Source organism: Hyperolius riggenbachi, chromosome 3, assembly GCF_040937935.1.
Source record: "Hyperolius riggenbachi isolate aHypRig1 chromosome 3, aHypRig1.pri, whole genome shotgun sequence".
Lineage (NCBI taxonomy): Eukaryota > Metazoa > Chordata > Amphibia > Anura > Hyperoliidae > Hyperolius > Hyperolius riggenbachi.
Genome location: NC_090648.1, coordinates 477,862,199 through 477,879,574, shown reverse-complemented (window position 1 = coordinate 477,879,574; position 17,376 = coordinate 477,862,199). Strand labels below are relative to the sequence as shown.

Sequence of the window (17,376 nt, the reverse complement as noted above, 5' to 3'; positions counted from 1 at the left end):
ACTTACCATAGGTAGTAGAAATCTGACAGAACCAACAGGTTTTGGACTAGCTCATCTTCTCACAGGGGATTCTCAGGGATGTCTTTTCAAAAGCACTTAGTGCTCTGTCCAACTGCCAAAAAAGGTGTGCAGTAAGCAGGGAAGCTGGCCAGCATTATTATATAAATCCTTTTCAGGGAATATCTTTATAAAGAATAAAGGCCATGTTGAGAATCCCCTATGAAGAGATGGACTAGCCCAAAACCTGTCTGTAATGTCAGATTTCTGCAACCTACTGTAAGTGGCAGCAGCATAGGAGAGAAGTAATTTATGGCTCATTTTACTCTGGAAAGAACCTATTTATTATTATTTGTGTTTACATGTATTTTACATTTTAGATTTTTTTCATGATAGAGGTCCTTTAAGGACTTGTGAGTTTGTAATTTTCAAGAACTATGAGGTTTACCCTAGTGATTATTGGGCATGCCAGGCAAAAATACTATGGCGCTAGTCTGCTTTAGGGCACTCAACAGGAAACCTCATAGGGAAATTCTGCTGATTGGGTCAACATCACCCTCTGGAACTGCTAAGTTTTTAGGTTTTAGTAATCGACACTCACAGTATTCGGCCCCTCGCAACACTTGGTGCTGTAGGGGGTGCTTTGATTAGAGAACTGTTCTCTATGAGGTTTCCTGCTGGGTCCCCTAAACTTGACTAGAGCTTATACTATAATTTCAGGAATACTGTAGGGAGGTCGGGGGAAAATGAGTTGAACTTACCCAGGGCTTCTAATGGTCCCCCACAGACATCCTGTGCCCGCGCAGCCACTCACCGATGCTCTGGCCCCACCTCCGGTTCACTTCTGGAATTTCAGACTTTCAGACTGATGTGTACCTGCAGGACAGAGCTTTCAGGTCTTGCAGGGACAACACAAGTACAGGGCAGAGTTCAAAGGATAAAGCTGTCTTTGTAGATAGGGATGGCTGCATAGAACAGCTTTACTGTTCCTCACTGAGCCGCCCCTAAATTTCTGGTGCCCTAGGCCATGGCCTATTTGGCCTTGCCAGAAATCCGGCCCTGACTGCGCTTGCACAGCCGCGCCCTCCCTCCTGCTGATGTCACCAGGAGCGTACTGCGCAGGCACAGTATGGTCTGTGCCTGCGCAGTACACTCCTGGTGGTTTTCAGACTTTAAAGTCTGAAATTCCAGAAGTGAACCGGAGGCGGGGCCGAAGCATCGGTGAGTGGCTGCGCGGGCACAGGATGTCTGCGGGGGACCATTAGAAGCCCCGGGTAAGTTCAACTCAAGCTGCATGTATTTGCATAAATGTGCATAATTTCTGAAGTATTTGCATGTCATTGATCATCCCTACTGCTAATAGTAGTATGGACGTTCTCCACAGAAAAAATAAATGCAGATTAATCATGCAAATAGCATAAGTAAATTGGTTCCTAAAACAAACAAAAATTACAAGGCAGCAGCACACCAATGTTTTCATGAACCTACTGTCCAAAAAATAGTGACTTTAGCTCCTCTCCCTGCCACACAACTTTCTATAGTAATATTTATTGTGCAGAATGAGGTTTGACCAAGGCAAGGGTACTGTGTCTGCGTATAGGCTTTGCAGGAAAAGTTCTGCGCAGCAGCTGTATGTAAACAGAAGCTGCTGTCTTGTTAAACATCATGCAAGGAGCAAACACCATAATGCAATATAGGACTTCTTGATGAAGTATTTTTAAAGATTTGAAAGCCCTTACAGTGACACTGAAGCGAAAAAAAACCCCATGATATAATGAATTGTATGTTTAGTACGGATCATTTTATAGAACATTAGTAGCAAAGAAAAGTCTCCGTTTTATTTTCAATTATGTAGCTTTTTATAACATTACATCATTCTGTCATTTTTGCAGTTTACAAACCACCCGCTGTGTTTTAAATGATGAAACAGAGCAGAGCAAGTGATCCTTTGAACGCCCCTGCAGTAAAACCTTATCTGAAGCTGTCTCTCACTGTTTCTTTAATGTATAAAGCCCCATCTAGACAATACGATTCTTTGTACGATTCGATTACAATTCTATTTACGATCCGATTAAATCCGACATGTCCGATCGGGATTCGATTCAATTAGATTTGCCATTGTTTTGCAATTGTTTTGCAATTGTTTTGCATTGTTTTGCAATTGGACATGTCGGATTTAATGGGATCGTAAATAGAATCGTATCATGTAGATTGGGCTTAAGTGCTTCAGAAAATAGGACAGTCTCTGACTCAGAGAAGCTCTTTTGCATAGATATCAACTGAAGTTTTTTAACTCCTCCTGTACTGGAAACATTACGACTCTTTCCTTTGCTACTAATGTCCTATTAGTTGTACTACACATACAATGCATTATATCATACGTTTATTTTCACTTCAAATTCCCTTTAAATTTTGAAACACAAAATCGGGGGGCGGTGGCCACCATTAAATTGGCTGGAGGATGTCGGCTGCAATAATACAAGTGGAGGTGCACTATCTATCCTAATATATAGCTATACCACTTTTCTGTAGTTGGTGTTTGTTGCTTCTCTTGTCGTATATAGGGGCTGCACATTGCAGTTTGTGTATGTCATGTTCCGTCTCTCCCTGTCTCACTGGCCGTCCTTTCTCTTTCTTTATCTCTTTCTTATACATGTGCACTGCCACAGGGAAGAGCGGTGAAAATTTCGATAGTCCGCTAACCCGGGACGTGCCAAGATTAGGCTGCGGTCTGCCTCATTATAAGATTCTAAAGTCCGCAGGGCAGGCGACTCTGCAACCCGCGATGTAGAAAGGACTCTGGTAAATGACCTCCTGTTCCTCTTCTACTCCCTTTTGCATTGTTCTAGTGAGGACAGGGGTGGCTAAATTTTAGTGATAGCTAACTTGTTGCTTGATGGAGGGATTGGCAGCCTAAAACCTGGGCCACAACAAAAGCGGGGCATTGCATGTCAACAAAACTTTATTACTCTCTGACAATTTAGACCATAATTACTAGTACTGTATTGAGACTTATTGTGTGCCAACAAAGCTTTATTATTCACCGACACTTCAGACCATAATTACTAGTATTGTGACTGTGTCAACAAAACTTTATTACTCACTGACAAAGACCAGGCATACTAGTGTTGTGACTGAATATTTCATATTGGCAGATACCTGGGTATTGGGTAGCAGTTAACAAATCTAAATGTTTTAACCAGGATCACATGACTTTATTCCATTCATAAATCTGTCGTTGACTTTGTTTTTGAATTTTATTTATTTATATTAAAATTAAAGTCTGTAATGCAACCATCTTATGAGTACTGTACATACGCATTGCCAACACATTGGGTCTACACATTGAAATGGTTTACTTTATTGTAGCTTCTTTCTTGCCTTAACCCTTAGACTGCCAGCTATTTTTTTCTTCTTAAAAAGCCACTTGCCAGTGCCAGTTATGTTCGAATTGTGGTTATTAAATGTCTTGCCCAAGACGACTGCCCAGCTCACAGATGCGTTCGCAGATAATGGACAGCTTTATTTATTTATTAGCTTTTTATAACTTGCTAGATTATCAGATAAATCTATGTTAATGTATCTGGTCAGGAAGCCAACACTTTTCATTTCCTGTACCACAGACTGCTATCACTGTGGGCTGCAATCGCCTTAGAGTATTCAGTCTATGCCCCTCCCCCTCATTCTGAACAGGTTATTTATTCATTTATATAGCACTGACCTCTTCTGCAGCACTTTACAGTGTACATAGCCATGTCACTAACTGTCCACAGATAAACTTACAATCTAATCCCTGCCATAGTCATAGCCTAATGCCTGCACCATAGTTTAACCACTTAAGGACCAGGGGATTTCTGCATGATCGGTGCTGCGTGGGCTCTCCAGCCCGCAGCACCGATCGTGATTACAGCAGGGCGATCAGACTTCCCCCCCCCCCCCCCTTTTTTCCCCTAGGGGGATGTCCTGCTGTGGGGTTCTGATCGCCGTCGCTGCCTACTGCCGAGCGGGGGGGGAGGGGGCTCCTCAAAGCCCCCCTCCGCAGCGATATTCCTCCCTCCTTCCCCTTACCTCCCTCTCCCTCTTGCTTTCTACGGCGCAGGATGGATATCCGTCCTGCGCCGCCTAGGATAGGCTTTAGGGGATCACCGATCTGCCTTACGGCGCTGCTGCCGATTTCCTCCCCGCGTGTTTACATTATGCGTGCATTATGCGCACACTGTTCACGGAGACACCCTCCGTGAACTAACATGGAATGGCCATTCGAGCTTTAGCCTATCAGATGCCGGCGATCCCCGGCCAATCAGAGGCCGGGGATCACCGATCTGCCTTACGGCGCTGCTGCTGATTTCCTCCCCGCGCGTTTACATTATGCGTGCATTATGCGCACACTGTTCACGGAGACATCCTCCGTGAACTAACATGGAACGGCCGTTTGAGCGGCCGTTTAAAGAACCCCGCACACACGCACACGCACACACACACACACACACACACACACACACACACACACACACACACACACACACACACACACACACACACACACACACACACACACACACACACACACACACACCCATCAACGGTGCTAAACTGCATGGTGCAATAGCAAGCAGCAGAGGCCCTGTTGTCAGGGCTGGATTTGAGCCAAGGCCACATAGTCTATGGCCTAGGACTCCACAGGATCAAGGGCAGGTGGGCAGAAGGCTATACTGGGGAAGAAGGGAGGGTCATCTAGTTTCTTATGCTAGAGGGAAGGGGGGAGGGGTCATCAGGCTATCTAAACTGGAGGAGGGGGAGGAGGCTACCTATACTGGATGTGGGGTGAGAGTCACCTGGCTACCTATACTCAAGGGGGACAGCTGCTGACAGCGGCCTTGGGCGGTAGAGAGTACAAATCCAGCCCTGCCTGTTGTACTGTGCAAGTGCAAGCAATACTAAGGTTTGGAGGGAGGGGAGTCAGGGTCCCAGCTCTGGAATGGTAAGGTGGGGTGGGGCAGGGAAAGCTTCTGGAGGATCCCTCTACAGAGGTAAATGTGTCATTTTTTTTCTATTTTAAATCTGACAGGTTTGTTTTAAAGTTAACCATGCACCAATTTTAGCACCCAGGGCATCTCAATAGCACATTAGATATGCATGCCAACAATGTGGCTTATTAATAAAAATAAAAAAAAAACTCCTTTTTACATTTACAAGTTTTGCACAGGGTGTTATTGCTTTTCTCCCATGGCCTGCCCATCCGACTGTTGTAATCATTTTATTGCACACATTAGCAGGGAGCTAACAAAAGCTTTCATCAGCAGGGGGGGGGGGTGAATAGATAGAACATTGTGCTTCAAAGGGTTTACAGAAGCCACAGATGCCGTCTTCACACCTTCCCCTTGCTAAATAATGGGAAGCTAAATTGGGAGGGGGAAACATGGCAGCTCCTATAGCTATTAGAAACCAGGGTGAAAAAAAGTGTTGCTTGGTCCCTTTTAAACACTGGGCAGTCACATGCCAGGCAGGGAGAATGACCACTGTACTAACGAGGTTACACAAACTAGCTGAAAGGTGAAAGCAGGGCTGACACAGGGAGGGGTAATGGAGGTCAGTGAGGTTATTACCAGTCTGATGATTATGTCCCCAATCCTGGTGCAGTTATCCAGCCCAGCAGTAAAGTTCTTTACAGATTTCTGTGTGTATTTTTGCTGTAAAGTGGACCTGAACTCTTGCACAGGACTGAAGAAGTACCTAGAGAAATGCACCCTGTATGTATTTAGAGAGTTTAGCCTGTTTAATTATTCCTACCTCATTTGAGTTAATAACCAGTTGTAATCTGATCTCTCCCCTGTGTCACATGACAATGACAGATAAACCCATTTGAAAGCACAGGATGTTAACCGTATGTCTGCTTCCATGAATCAGGAAGTAGAAACTGTGCAAATTTATTTTAGGATTTGTATCTGCTGCAACAAAGAAATTTTTCATTTAAAGGTTATTGTGCTGTTGCATATCGTTTAGAGCAGAGATGACATTCTGAGTTCAGCTCCTTGCAGCATTCACCCCTATTTGTACATTCCTGGAGCGATTTGGAAGCCATCCTGCCCTGATACATGATGATCTATGAGTGTTTCTTCACCCCAGGGAACCCTGTGTGGTTATCAGATCACAGTGGTGGGGAAGCGCAGTTCAGGTCAGTGTAGCGAAGACCCCCTTTCCGTCTTTCACTGGTGCTAAATCACAGTCTGACCCTTTGAACTGCTCTTGGCGCGTTCAAAAAACCCTTTACTGAGTACAGTATACTGTTCTGTATCGCCCATGTATACCACGGCAATGTTTACACACGATGATGCTTTAAAGAGGACCTGTAATGAAAAAATGAATAAAATTGCTTTTAAAATAAATAAATAAATACATTTATAAATTAGTCCATGATTTCCCATTGTAAGATCTTTCCTCACCCTGAATTACATTTTGAGATTTATCACAGGTGGCAACATATTTAGTCCTGTCAGGTGCAGCTCTGAGGAATGTTTGGTTACTGAGAGTTGCGAAGCCAGGTCAAAATATACCTGGTCCCCCAGAAGGCTCTGAGAGGGTTAAGAATTCCGCATAGCTAATCAGCCTAGGCTAAGCATTACAGGGAGGGTGCGTCTACATAATAATATACAGAAATATATACATTTAGGAAGGGTTTCTGATGCTGAAACCTGGATGTTTGAAGTACTGCGTTCTCCTTTGTCACTACAGTGCCTCTTTAAGCCAGAAGCTATTCTTTGTTGTTGTTTTTTCCTCCCATGCAGATAGTGTTGTTCGCAGTCATCCAGCGTCGCATGCCAGATCAAGCTTTTATTTTAGTTTTGGATGGAACAGAACATGCATAGAGCCTCCTGTGTTTTTATTTCTGTCTGCATCTTCCAGATTTTTCACATCATTCTAGACAAGAATGGGATAAGGTTGTTCAGCAGGGGCAGCAAAGCAATAAGAAAACGACTTTTGCCTGTACAGTTAGTACATTGGGGAAGAGATGGATCATTGGTCAGTTTTTATTTGTTTTACTGTCCCTCACTTCCTTTCCTGGTGACACCTTGACCCTATTTACATCCATATTAAAGCGGAAGTGTCACCTTAAAAATCAAATTTCAACAGCAACTGGTCTGAGTGTATTAAGTGATAAACATGCTAATCCTGCATTCAAAACTTCCAAAACTTTTTCTGCTGTTATGGTTTGGAGTTCTCACATACGTTAGGCGCACTGGCCCTTTTAATAGTCAGTGCCAAACAGTTGCATGCTGGGGGTTCTTTTTATCTATAATATATTCCTCCTCTTCCATTTATTTCCCTGCCTAGCTGCCTATCTGAAACATGATCCCCTCCCCTTCTCACTTGTGTTTACAAGCAAGGCTGAGGTGACTCAGAAAAGAAAAAAAAAGTAAAGGGCAGAAATGACATCAGAATTTAGCCTAAACTGTGGGCAAAAGACATGGCCCCCGCCAGGAACAGAATTCTCTTCTTTTACCATATAACATTCAATGAAATCAAAACATGGAAAGTACAATACATGTTATGCAAGCAGATAAAGTATTTATCTACTTATAGATGTGTTTTTTTTTACCCCTGGCATAGTATGGATAATCCTCCTGCTTTAAAGGATACCCGAAGTGACAGGAGATAGAAATGTGTATGTACAGTGCCTAGCACATAAATAACTATGCTGTGTTCCTTTTTTCTTTCTCTGCCGGAAAGAGTTAAATATCAGGTATGTAAGTGGCTGACTCAGTCCTGACTCAGACAGGAAGTGACTACAGTGTGACCCTAACTAAGAAATTCCCCTTTTTATCTTTCTTCTCTCAGAAGCCATTTTCTGCTAGGAAAGTGTTTTATAGTTGGAATTTCTTATCAGTGAGGGTCACACTGTAGTCACTTCCTGTCTGAGTCAGGACCGAGTCAGCCACTTACATACCTGATATTTAACTCTATCAGTCAGAGAAAGAAAAAAGGAACACCGCCTAGTTATTTGTGTGCTAGGCGCTGTACACACTCATGTCTCCTCGTGTCACATGTCACTTTGGGTATCCTTTAAAGGCTATGGAGACTTCCACACTTGTGATACTCTGTGGGTTCTGACAGCTTTATCATGTGGCCAGTGATAAGTTTTTGCAACTGTATACAGGTGAAACTCGAAAAATTAAAATATCGGCGAAAGTCCATTTATATCAGTAATTCAACTTAAAAAGTGAGTCTAATATACAAAATAGAAATCGTTTGCAGGCGTTTTCTTCATGCGAATTCGCATGCGTACACATATTTTTTTATTCATTATATTTTACCGTCTCCATTGATTACCACTGACTTCTGCATGCGTAAACGCGTAGGCGGAAATACATATGCATTAACTCGAAACCGCGCAGAAAATTCTGACAAAAGCGGACAGGTTTTTTTTCCATTTATGGGGGTAACCGAATTTCGCCTGTAATGGAAACAGGCCCATTGACTTGTATATGTCAAGCAAATCTGCATGCAGAAAATGCATGTGGAAACGGGCACTCATAGTTGTAATTTCTTATCAGTGAGGGTCACATTCCTGACTCAGACAGAAACTGCCACTGACATACCTGATGTTTAACTCTTTCAGGAAGAAAAAAGGAACACAGCCTAGTTATTTGTGTGCTCGGCATTGTACATACACATGTCTATCTCATCATGTCACCTCGGGTATCCTTTAAGATGAACTACTGAAATAAATGGACTGTTGCACTATATTCTAATTTTCTGAGTTTCAGCTGTACTTATTCCCTTGTTGCCTGATGTATCTCGCCCTTCATCAGGTACCGTTGTGCTGAGGTGATTCTTCTTATGACCTGTTGTTGGCTTTATTGCCGTGGTTGATGAGTGTAAATCATCTTCTGGCAGCTATCACTGCTCCTGGCCGCTCCTGTGTTATATACGCTGTTTAGATACTGTCTGCCTCGCTAATCGAAGAGCTTAACTCGGGAGCAGAGCGTTCCTAGCACGGAAGGATGCTCCTCGTCTGGAGAGGAAGTATCTTTATTTTTCAGTGTTTTCTTTAACCCTGTACAGTCCTGTCGCACTATATCAGACGCTGACATTTTCCAGTTCAGCACCAGTGTCGGGCGTGGTCCAACACAGGAAAACATGACTGCCGCTAGGAGTGCCATGGCGGGATCTAGCCAGGCACAGCATCGGCCCCTTCAGACAACGTGTTGAACTTACACCTCCGACCCTATGCTCCGCCATTGTGCCATGTAAAATATATATTACGGGGGCGCATTTGGGCTCACTACTGCTTTGAAAGCCAGTTGATGGATTGAGTCTGCCACAATATCCAGCTATTTGGATTAAATGCGCTGGTCAATTTGCATTGGGGGTGGAACTATAGCACCTGAGCTGGTGCTGGCTAGTGCAAGGAACTAGAGACCTTAGGGGATCCCCTCCACCAGGGCTGGATTTCTGGGAAGGCCGCAAAGGCCCAGGCCTTGGGCGAATGTGACAAATGGAGGAGGAGGCTGCAAATTAAAAAGCGAGGTTGCAAATGGGGAACAACACATAGAAGAGGAGAGCTGCTGCTCAAGGAAGCTGTACATGAGAGGCTGCAGTGCATGGATGTTTCATATAGATAGGGAGACACTGCGGGAATTCTGTTATTCCCATGCCATGTTGGTGTATGGCTAGTACTCTCCCCTAGCGCTTCCCGGGTCCCTGGCTCATACTTCAGCCAGGACAGTATCTGCCTGGGGCTTGTATGCTCCTCCTATCTTTTCAGATCTTTCCTCCATGCACTCTAGTTTCCTCTCGTCTTCCAAAAACTTTGTGGTCAGTTAATCAGCTCCTCCAAAGATCTGTAGGTAAAGTAGTAGGGATGGTCAGTGAAATATGCTAATAATTCCAGTTGTTGCGAACAATGTGATAGGCTAAAAGGTTGTTTTATACTTGCAGTTTGAAGCAGCAGTCATTTCCCACAATGCAACAAGGCTCAAAGACAGGAAACACTCAGCACCATGGTCATGACATCACGCTGTGGGAAGGTTTTCAATACATTATCAGCCACACAGACACCCCCCCCCCCTCCCCCCCCCCCCCCCGATGATCTATTTAAGAAAGGGTAAAGATTCCTTGTGGCAAAGGAGGTATCTGCTACTGATTGGGATTAAGATCAACCCTTGGTTGAAGTTCCTCTTCGATGCCAAGAATCTCACCATTATAATTTCCAATAAGTAAAAAATGAGTAAAGCAGGATCATCCACCTGCCAACCTAGGCAGGTGCTTGGGGCCCACCTGCCACCTTCTCTGACCTCTCTCCACTTCAATTTACCAAAAGGACCACAAAGAGGCGCCAACACCACTACCTGGCCTAGGGCCTCATTACATCATAACCCATCTCTGAATAGGAGGCTCAAGTCATCAGCTCTCACATCTGCCTTCCAGTTATTATTAGTAAACTTGACCCCCCAATAAAGGTCTGGTTGGTTCGGCTTGCTGAACTTGCCTAGCTGGAGAAACTATTTACTCCGCGCAGCTGTGCTCTGACACGCCCTCCCTCACCTAACATTGTGAAGTGCCGTCCCCGGGGGATCGATTTATTGCCTGCTTAGAACACCTACCTAATTATGATTACAACATACCAGGTGCAGCGGAGAAAATAAAAATCATTAGCCATAAAAATCGGCACCTTCAACAGGTAAAATTGTGCTGTACGGATTTAGGAAAAGCCGTACAGAGGGAAGGGATTTCTTTAGGCTACTAAAGCTTTGAGTAAGCGGCATTAGACCTGCTGTGTCTGAATTCAAGGAGTTCATGTCAGAGAGAAAAGGGAACTTTTTCTCTAAATTGCATAGTAGTTGTGTTTCCCAGTCACTCAGACATTTGATTAAGTGCTGCAAATACCATAGTAACGAGCACGATTATGCAAAGTTCAGCCACTCCTGGTAATAGCAATTGCCGCTATCGTCAACTTTTATTTTGAGAAGGCTTAAAAACTGACTGTAAGCAAGTATTCATATGAAAAGGAAAAAAGTGTAAAATAGGACTTTTCCATGGATCGTTACCAGGCAACAGTACTGGGTTTCAGTGGCGTACCTACCACAAGGCTGCAGGTGCTCACAGCGCCGGGTGTAGCCATGGCTAGTGGTGCCGCTGTGGTGCTCAGCCACTGTGTTCTTCCACCTGGGACCTTTTCTCCTAGTTTGGGCAACATTTGGGAAAATCGCAGCAGGCAGTGCAGCGCACTGTACTACTTCCTGCACTAGATGTGGCACCCCTCCTGTCCCACGGGCAGTGTGTCTTCTCAATCGCTACACACAGCCTGCAGTGAGTGAATGTACAGAGCAGAAGGGTGAGTAGAGAGCAGAACTCCGTATAGGGGTTCGAAGGGGGCCATTAGACACCAGAGAACTTTATAAGGGAGGAAGGTGGCCAGTAGACATTGACGTTGGCCGGTGACTAGGTCCCTGTGTACAATTTCTGCATGCAGCTACGTCCCAATGTACAATTTCAGCCCGCGACTAGGTCCCAGTGTACAATTTAGGCACACTTTGTATTGAGTTTGACACCCCTGATCTAGCACTGTGGCAGTGATGACTAACCTTGGCACTCCAGCTGTGGTGGAAGTAAAAGTCCCATAAGGCATTGCAATACTCTGACAGCTCTAAGCATCGGGGAGGCAGAGGCATGATGGGATTTGTAGTTTTGTCACAGCTGGAGTGCCAAGGTTAGCCATCACTGCACTATGGCAGTGATCTGCAAACGTTGCTCTCCAGCTGTTAAGGAACTACAAGTCCCACAATGCATTGCAGAAGTCTGACAGCCACAATCCTGATTCATAAAGTCAAATGCATTGTGGGACTTGTAGTTCCTTAACAGCTGGAGAGCCAAGTTTGCAGATCACTGCACTATGGTATTCCACAGTTTTTTTGTTGTGGTTTGTTTTTTATTTCCTTACAGTGATTTTTTTTTTATAAAATCTCTTACAAAGTTACCCTTTAATAGATGCCATTTCAACAAGCCCCTTCCTTATTTAAAATGCTGCACCTGCAGGCTTTATGCCAATTCTGTGAAAACAATTGAAGTCCCCCGGGGCCAAAAACAATAGCAATTTAAGCCTGCATGTCAAGCCGTTCCCTGTAGAATCCATCCTCTACAATTTATTTAGATTATTTTTTTTTGTCCCTGCTAGCAGAATATTCCGAGTTCAGGTCGGACATAAAAATACTCTCTCTGTATATATATTTTTTTTGTACCTACTCTGTTATTTATGTAGCAATCTGCAGATCTCATATGTAATTTCTAAACGACCCGGAGTCGGGGGATTCAACAGCAGAGCTGGAAAGGGGAGGGGTGAGATGGGACGCTTAATAACTCCAGGGACGATCGGCAACAGCTGTCAGACAGAAGCAAACACCTCGCGAACCTTAAGGGTCCCCGAATCAGCAGGTTTATCGTTCGGCGAGGATAGTAATTAAATGTTTTGTTTTGACACTTTGACGACACGCCAGGGTCTTCTGTCTTCAGCTTTCCATCTCTTTACGCGGAGTTACGTCAAACCACCCTGTTTCACTTGCATTGCGTCACAGCGGACACATCCTCTGGCTGTTAGACTTCAAAATGCCTGTGCAGGTTTATTATAAAATGAAAAAAAGAAAAACCACAATATCCATAAAGCGTAAGCAGATCATCCATATAAACGTGATCGGAGCCCGGTGCCTCCCACTGGGTCTTAAAACAACACCATTATTCGCTGCATATTTTTGCATTCATTTCAGCAGCAGAAATTGACTTCATTTCACATCCCGGAAGGGGGTTTGATTCTGCCGATCTGTCGCGCAAAGACAATTGTAGCAGCCTTAAAGTGAACGCGAAGGCGAAAATAAATTGATGAGATAAACAATTGTATCTATCCTCCTACTCTTAAAAAAGGACTCTAGTTACGTATCTCATGGTTTTATTTTATATTTAAATGTTTAAATCCAGACTGAAATCCCACCTATTCAATTTGGCATTTGCAGACATATTATTTTATTGTGTTAATACTTCATTCTACTACCAATTACTGAATCTGAGAGAGCCTAAGTGCTTTGACTCCTCTGGGAGAAAAGCGCTATAGAAATGTTATTTACAAAGTAGATTAAATGTTTTGTTGTCTCTGCTCAGTGGCAGCTTATTAAGTGGCCCAGAGTTAGAAAAGGTCTATAGTTCATGTATTTTATCTCTCTCTGCCCTTTAGAAGTTGTATTCTGTCAGGAAAACTTTTATGGCTGCAATTTGCTTATGAGTGATGTTTACTGTATTCCCGACCAGGTACGGACAAGACAGAAGCTGTCACTTCCATGCCTTAAAATTAATTCTTTCAGGCAGCAAAATAAAAAAGTAAAACAGCCTGGTTATTATTATGTTTTTCACTGTACATACACCTGTTTATCTCATCATGTCACATGTCGCCTCGGATACACTTTAACTGAGCAGGATGTGTTTTTTCTTTGTCATTTTTTATATTAGAGATGGCTACAGAGGAGCAGTGGGGCCCTGAGGGTGGGCCGGCAATGTGGGAACCTGGCTGGGTGATCTCTCCCAGCACCGCCATCAGAATACAGGAAAATGATGTAAAGCACGATCCAGGTACATATCAGGGCCCCTTTGGGGCAACCCTTGTAAAATTAAAACCTTGGACTCCAACCTTGGGACCCTGTGCTTGAAGGCTAGCCATATTCTTATGGCAGCCATAGTCAAACCCACTGTCCTGCTTAGATATGCAATAGTAAACAAACCCGGGAGAAAACCCTTCTATGGATTAAGAAGGTGTGAGTAGAGGCCAGGTTTTTTAAAGGACCCTTAAGTAAGGGATATGGGGACAGACATATGTATTTCCTTTTAAACAATGCAGATTGCCTGGCTTTCCTGCTGAGCATCTGTGTCTAAAGCCTCATAGACCTGCTCAGATTTCGACATGTTTGAAAGACGCGTGAAAAGATGTAGCCAAAGACATGACGAGCGACCAAAATCGGGCATTCTGCCCGACCATCTCACGTGGTTGTTGGGCAAATATTGTGCAGCTGGCCACGGATGTATAATGACATGTGACGACATTGTTCCACTGAATGCGGACATGTCGTGCATAAGGTCGTTTCTGGGTGCGCAGTATTTAACCTCTTGGGGACCACAGGTTATACCCCCCAGTGACCAGGCCATTTTTTTTTTTTTACAATTCAGCACTGCCCATGTTGTACAACCTTCTTACGTCTGATACCCTTTGAATAACAGTTACAGTTTATCGCTCGGCCATACAACTTGGCACCCAAATTAATTTTACCTCCTTTTCTTCTCACAAATAGAGCTTTCTTTTGGTGGTCTCTGATTGCTGCTGCCATTTTTTTTTACTATTAAATAAAACATTATCTTAAAAAAAAAAAATCTTTGATTGCACCCCCCCCCCCCCCTTCCCAAAATAGCCATAGACTGCGATACATACACTGCACTACCCATACATAGGCATCAGCCTATGCATGGTATTCGAATGTGAGACGATGGGATGCACAGTTAAAGGATACCCGAACTGAAATGTGACATAATGAGATAGACATGTGTATGTACAGTGCCTAGCACACAAATAACTATACTGTGTTCCTTTTTTTTTCTTTCTCTGTCTGAAAGAGTTAAATATCAGGTATGTAAGTGGCTGACTCAGTCATGACTCAGACAGGAAGTGACTATAGTGTGACCCTCACTGATAAGCAATTCCAACTATAAAACCCTTTCCTAGCAGAAAATGGCTTCTGAGAGAAAGAAAGAGGTAAAAAAGGGGAATTTCTTATCAGTGAGGTCACACTGTAGTCACTTCCTGTTTGAGTCAGGACTGAGTCAGCAACTTACATACCTTATATTTAACTCTTTCAGACAGAGAAAGAAAAAAAGGAACACAGCATAGTTATTTGTGTGCTAGGCACTGTACACACACATGTCTATCTCATTATGTCACATTTCAGTTCGGGTATCCTTTAAGTGACAAGGCTGTCCCCTGTACAGCACTGCACTAGATAGCTATGCTGTACACATAATTATCTGCTTTTTATTGTTTATTTCAGCCTGCTAGCTCCAATCGCGGCTGGCAGGCTGACTCGTCGGGGAACACTCGCTCGACCGATCGCCCGTTCCCTGCTAATCTCGCGAGGAGCAAGAGCGCCATACTCCCACCGCCGATCGGCGTGAGACGGTCGGGAGAAGGTCAAATGAGTTAGTCGTTTATAAATACAATAAATAATAATAATATTGCAAAGTGCCAACATATTCTGCAGCTCTAAACAATAAACAGTGATTCAAAGGGAAACAGATGTAACAAGGTTATACAACATGGGCCAATGCTATACAAGGCAAACATGGTACAAGATACATTGACACTTGGGGTAGGTAGTAAAAAGCTGACAGATCTGACAGATTTTGGACTATTCCATCTTCTCATGGGGGATTTTTAGCGATTCCTTTATCCTTTACAAAAGCACTTCTAGGAAGGATTGATACAAATGTCGGCCTCCTTACTCCTCTGCACACTACTCTGACTACTCGAACTTTATCAATAATTATCACAACTAAGTGATCTATATATTGTTTTTTTTTTAGGGCAAATTAGGCTTTTTGTGGCTAATGGTTTTTAGTGATTACCTTATTTTCTATGCATTTTAAATGGAAAATAAGGGGAAAAAATACACAATTTATCCATCTACATAGATTATAGCTTTGATATAAACAGTTCTATTGTACATTAAACTCAAACATTTTGTTGGTCTAGCTCTCCTGTAATTTAAACAGTTCATTTGTATTCATAATGTATTAGTGACAGGTTGTATACTCTACTCAATTGCTACATCTGTCTTCTCCTGGAATGTTTATTTTACACTTTTTTACTTATTAATCCTGCCATTGAATTTCCTTTCAACTCTATAGAGTTTTTATCAGCTCAGACATAAACAAGCAGTGTTATCTAGGGTTTTGTAGGGAGGAGAGTTTAGTGACTTATTTTCAAGTCATGGGGCAGGAACTGGTTAAAGTAGTCATGCTATAGAAGCGCATGTAGTATACTACAGGATGTTTAAATCAAAATGTCATAGTTCTTTGTTTCTATAGAACGTGACTCTCGGCTGCAAAATTATTATCATAATGGGAATGTGTGGGTTAGAATGTATAGGAAATGTCACTCCTAAAGAAATGATGAACTGACCAAGACCTTTTCATTTTCTTGTTTCCTTTTTTCTTTTTCAATGTTCAATTTTCTCAGATCTCAGACCACTGCCTGATGTAGCCATGACGGGAAACTGCACGCGGGAATGTACAGAATATGGACACTCTGACACTTGCTGGATGCCCGGCCAGCCATCACCTAACCGCAGGCCTAAGAACGCCCTCAAGCTCTCCACTTTTGTGCCTTACCAAGACAAGGGGAGTCCAGAGCAGATCGGCAACGGCAATCCCAAAATTCCAGAGGACCGCATCGGAGGCAACAATAACAGCACCACCAAAATGGCTAACATTCAGCTGTTACCGACTTACAGTGCCTTTAACAGTAACAGCCATGAGTCATGTACGGACTCCCCCTTAGAGGAAATCCCACTAACCCAAACCGCTGATTTCCAGCACGCCACAACTCCTTCTTCCCAATCTGCCAAGCGGGAGATATATCTGTGAGATTCAATTGAACCATTGGGTTTATTTTTATTTTCTTTTTGTTTTCTGTTTTTGTTTTGGCATGGATTGAACTTGACTGGACCAATGGAAGAATTGGGAGAGAAGGACCTAATCAAAGCTAACTTTTTAAATGAAGGATACAAAAAATGAGAAGAGGACTTTGAAAAACATGATGCTTTATGGTCCATGCAACTGCTTCTGGGCTTACGCCAACATTAATTTCTAGTGTTAATTTTATTTTTGTTCTCTTCAGTTTTATTTTATTATACCTATGTAAAATTCAAGCCACCCTCTACATAGACTATTCATTGTCATAAGGTCAGAACTGCATTGGAGAGGGGTGGGGGAAGCACTTTTTTTTAAAGGTATAGTTTTATATGTGTAAAAAAATAAAATAAAAGGGGGCTTGCGTTTGGTTTCTCATGCTCCAAGAGGGTAACCTCAAAGCAAAGGAGGACTTTATAAGCCATTCCGGTTCCAGTTTTGGTTTGTTTGAAAAATCCTGAAGACGTTCTTGGTGCTCTTCCGGTACATAAGGTCGAAAAATGCCCTCATCTATAAGAAATAGCCGTTTCTTTGTGATAAACTAAACAGGTGTAGGCTTCAGATTTTCAGCTGTGCATTTAAACCTAGTTCTAAGTCCTTACAGTTTTTCTATACGCATTTGTTGGTAGAGTAAACTTTGAAACCTGGCACTAGGCTTTGTTA

At 43.1% G+C, this 17,376-nt stretch overlaps 1 protein-coding gene across 5 annotated transcripts in view; it reads left to right on the top strand.

The window, feature by feature from the left end:
• Positions 1–17,376, top strand: part of PCDH1 (protocadherin 1) — a 352,375-nt gene that overhangs the window by 296,823 nt on the left and 38,176 nt on the right. The window contains exons 5-6 of one of the 5 annotated variants that reach the window (XM_068278109.1): positions 13,492–13,611; positions 16,262–16,952. The exons of 1 other annotated variant lie outside the window; for it this stretch is intronic. In XM_068278109.1, the coding sequence (XP_068134210.1) occupies positions 13,492–13,611; positions 16,262–16,668 (527 nt within the window). In that variant the 3' untranslated portion in view covers positions 16,669–16,952. Of the gene's footprint in view, positions 1–2,666; positions 2,800–13,491; positions 13,612–16,261; positions 16,953–17,376 lie in introns of those variants that run through there. 3 more of the 5 variants (XM_068278111.1, XM_068278112.1, XM_068278110.1) reach the window with 3 other exon arrangements.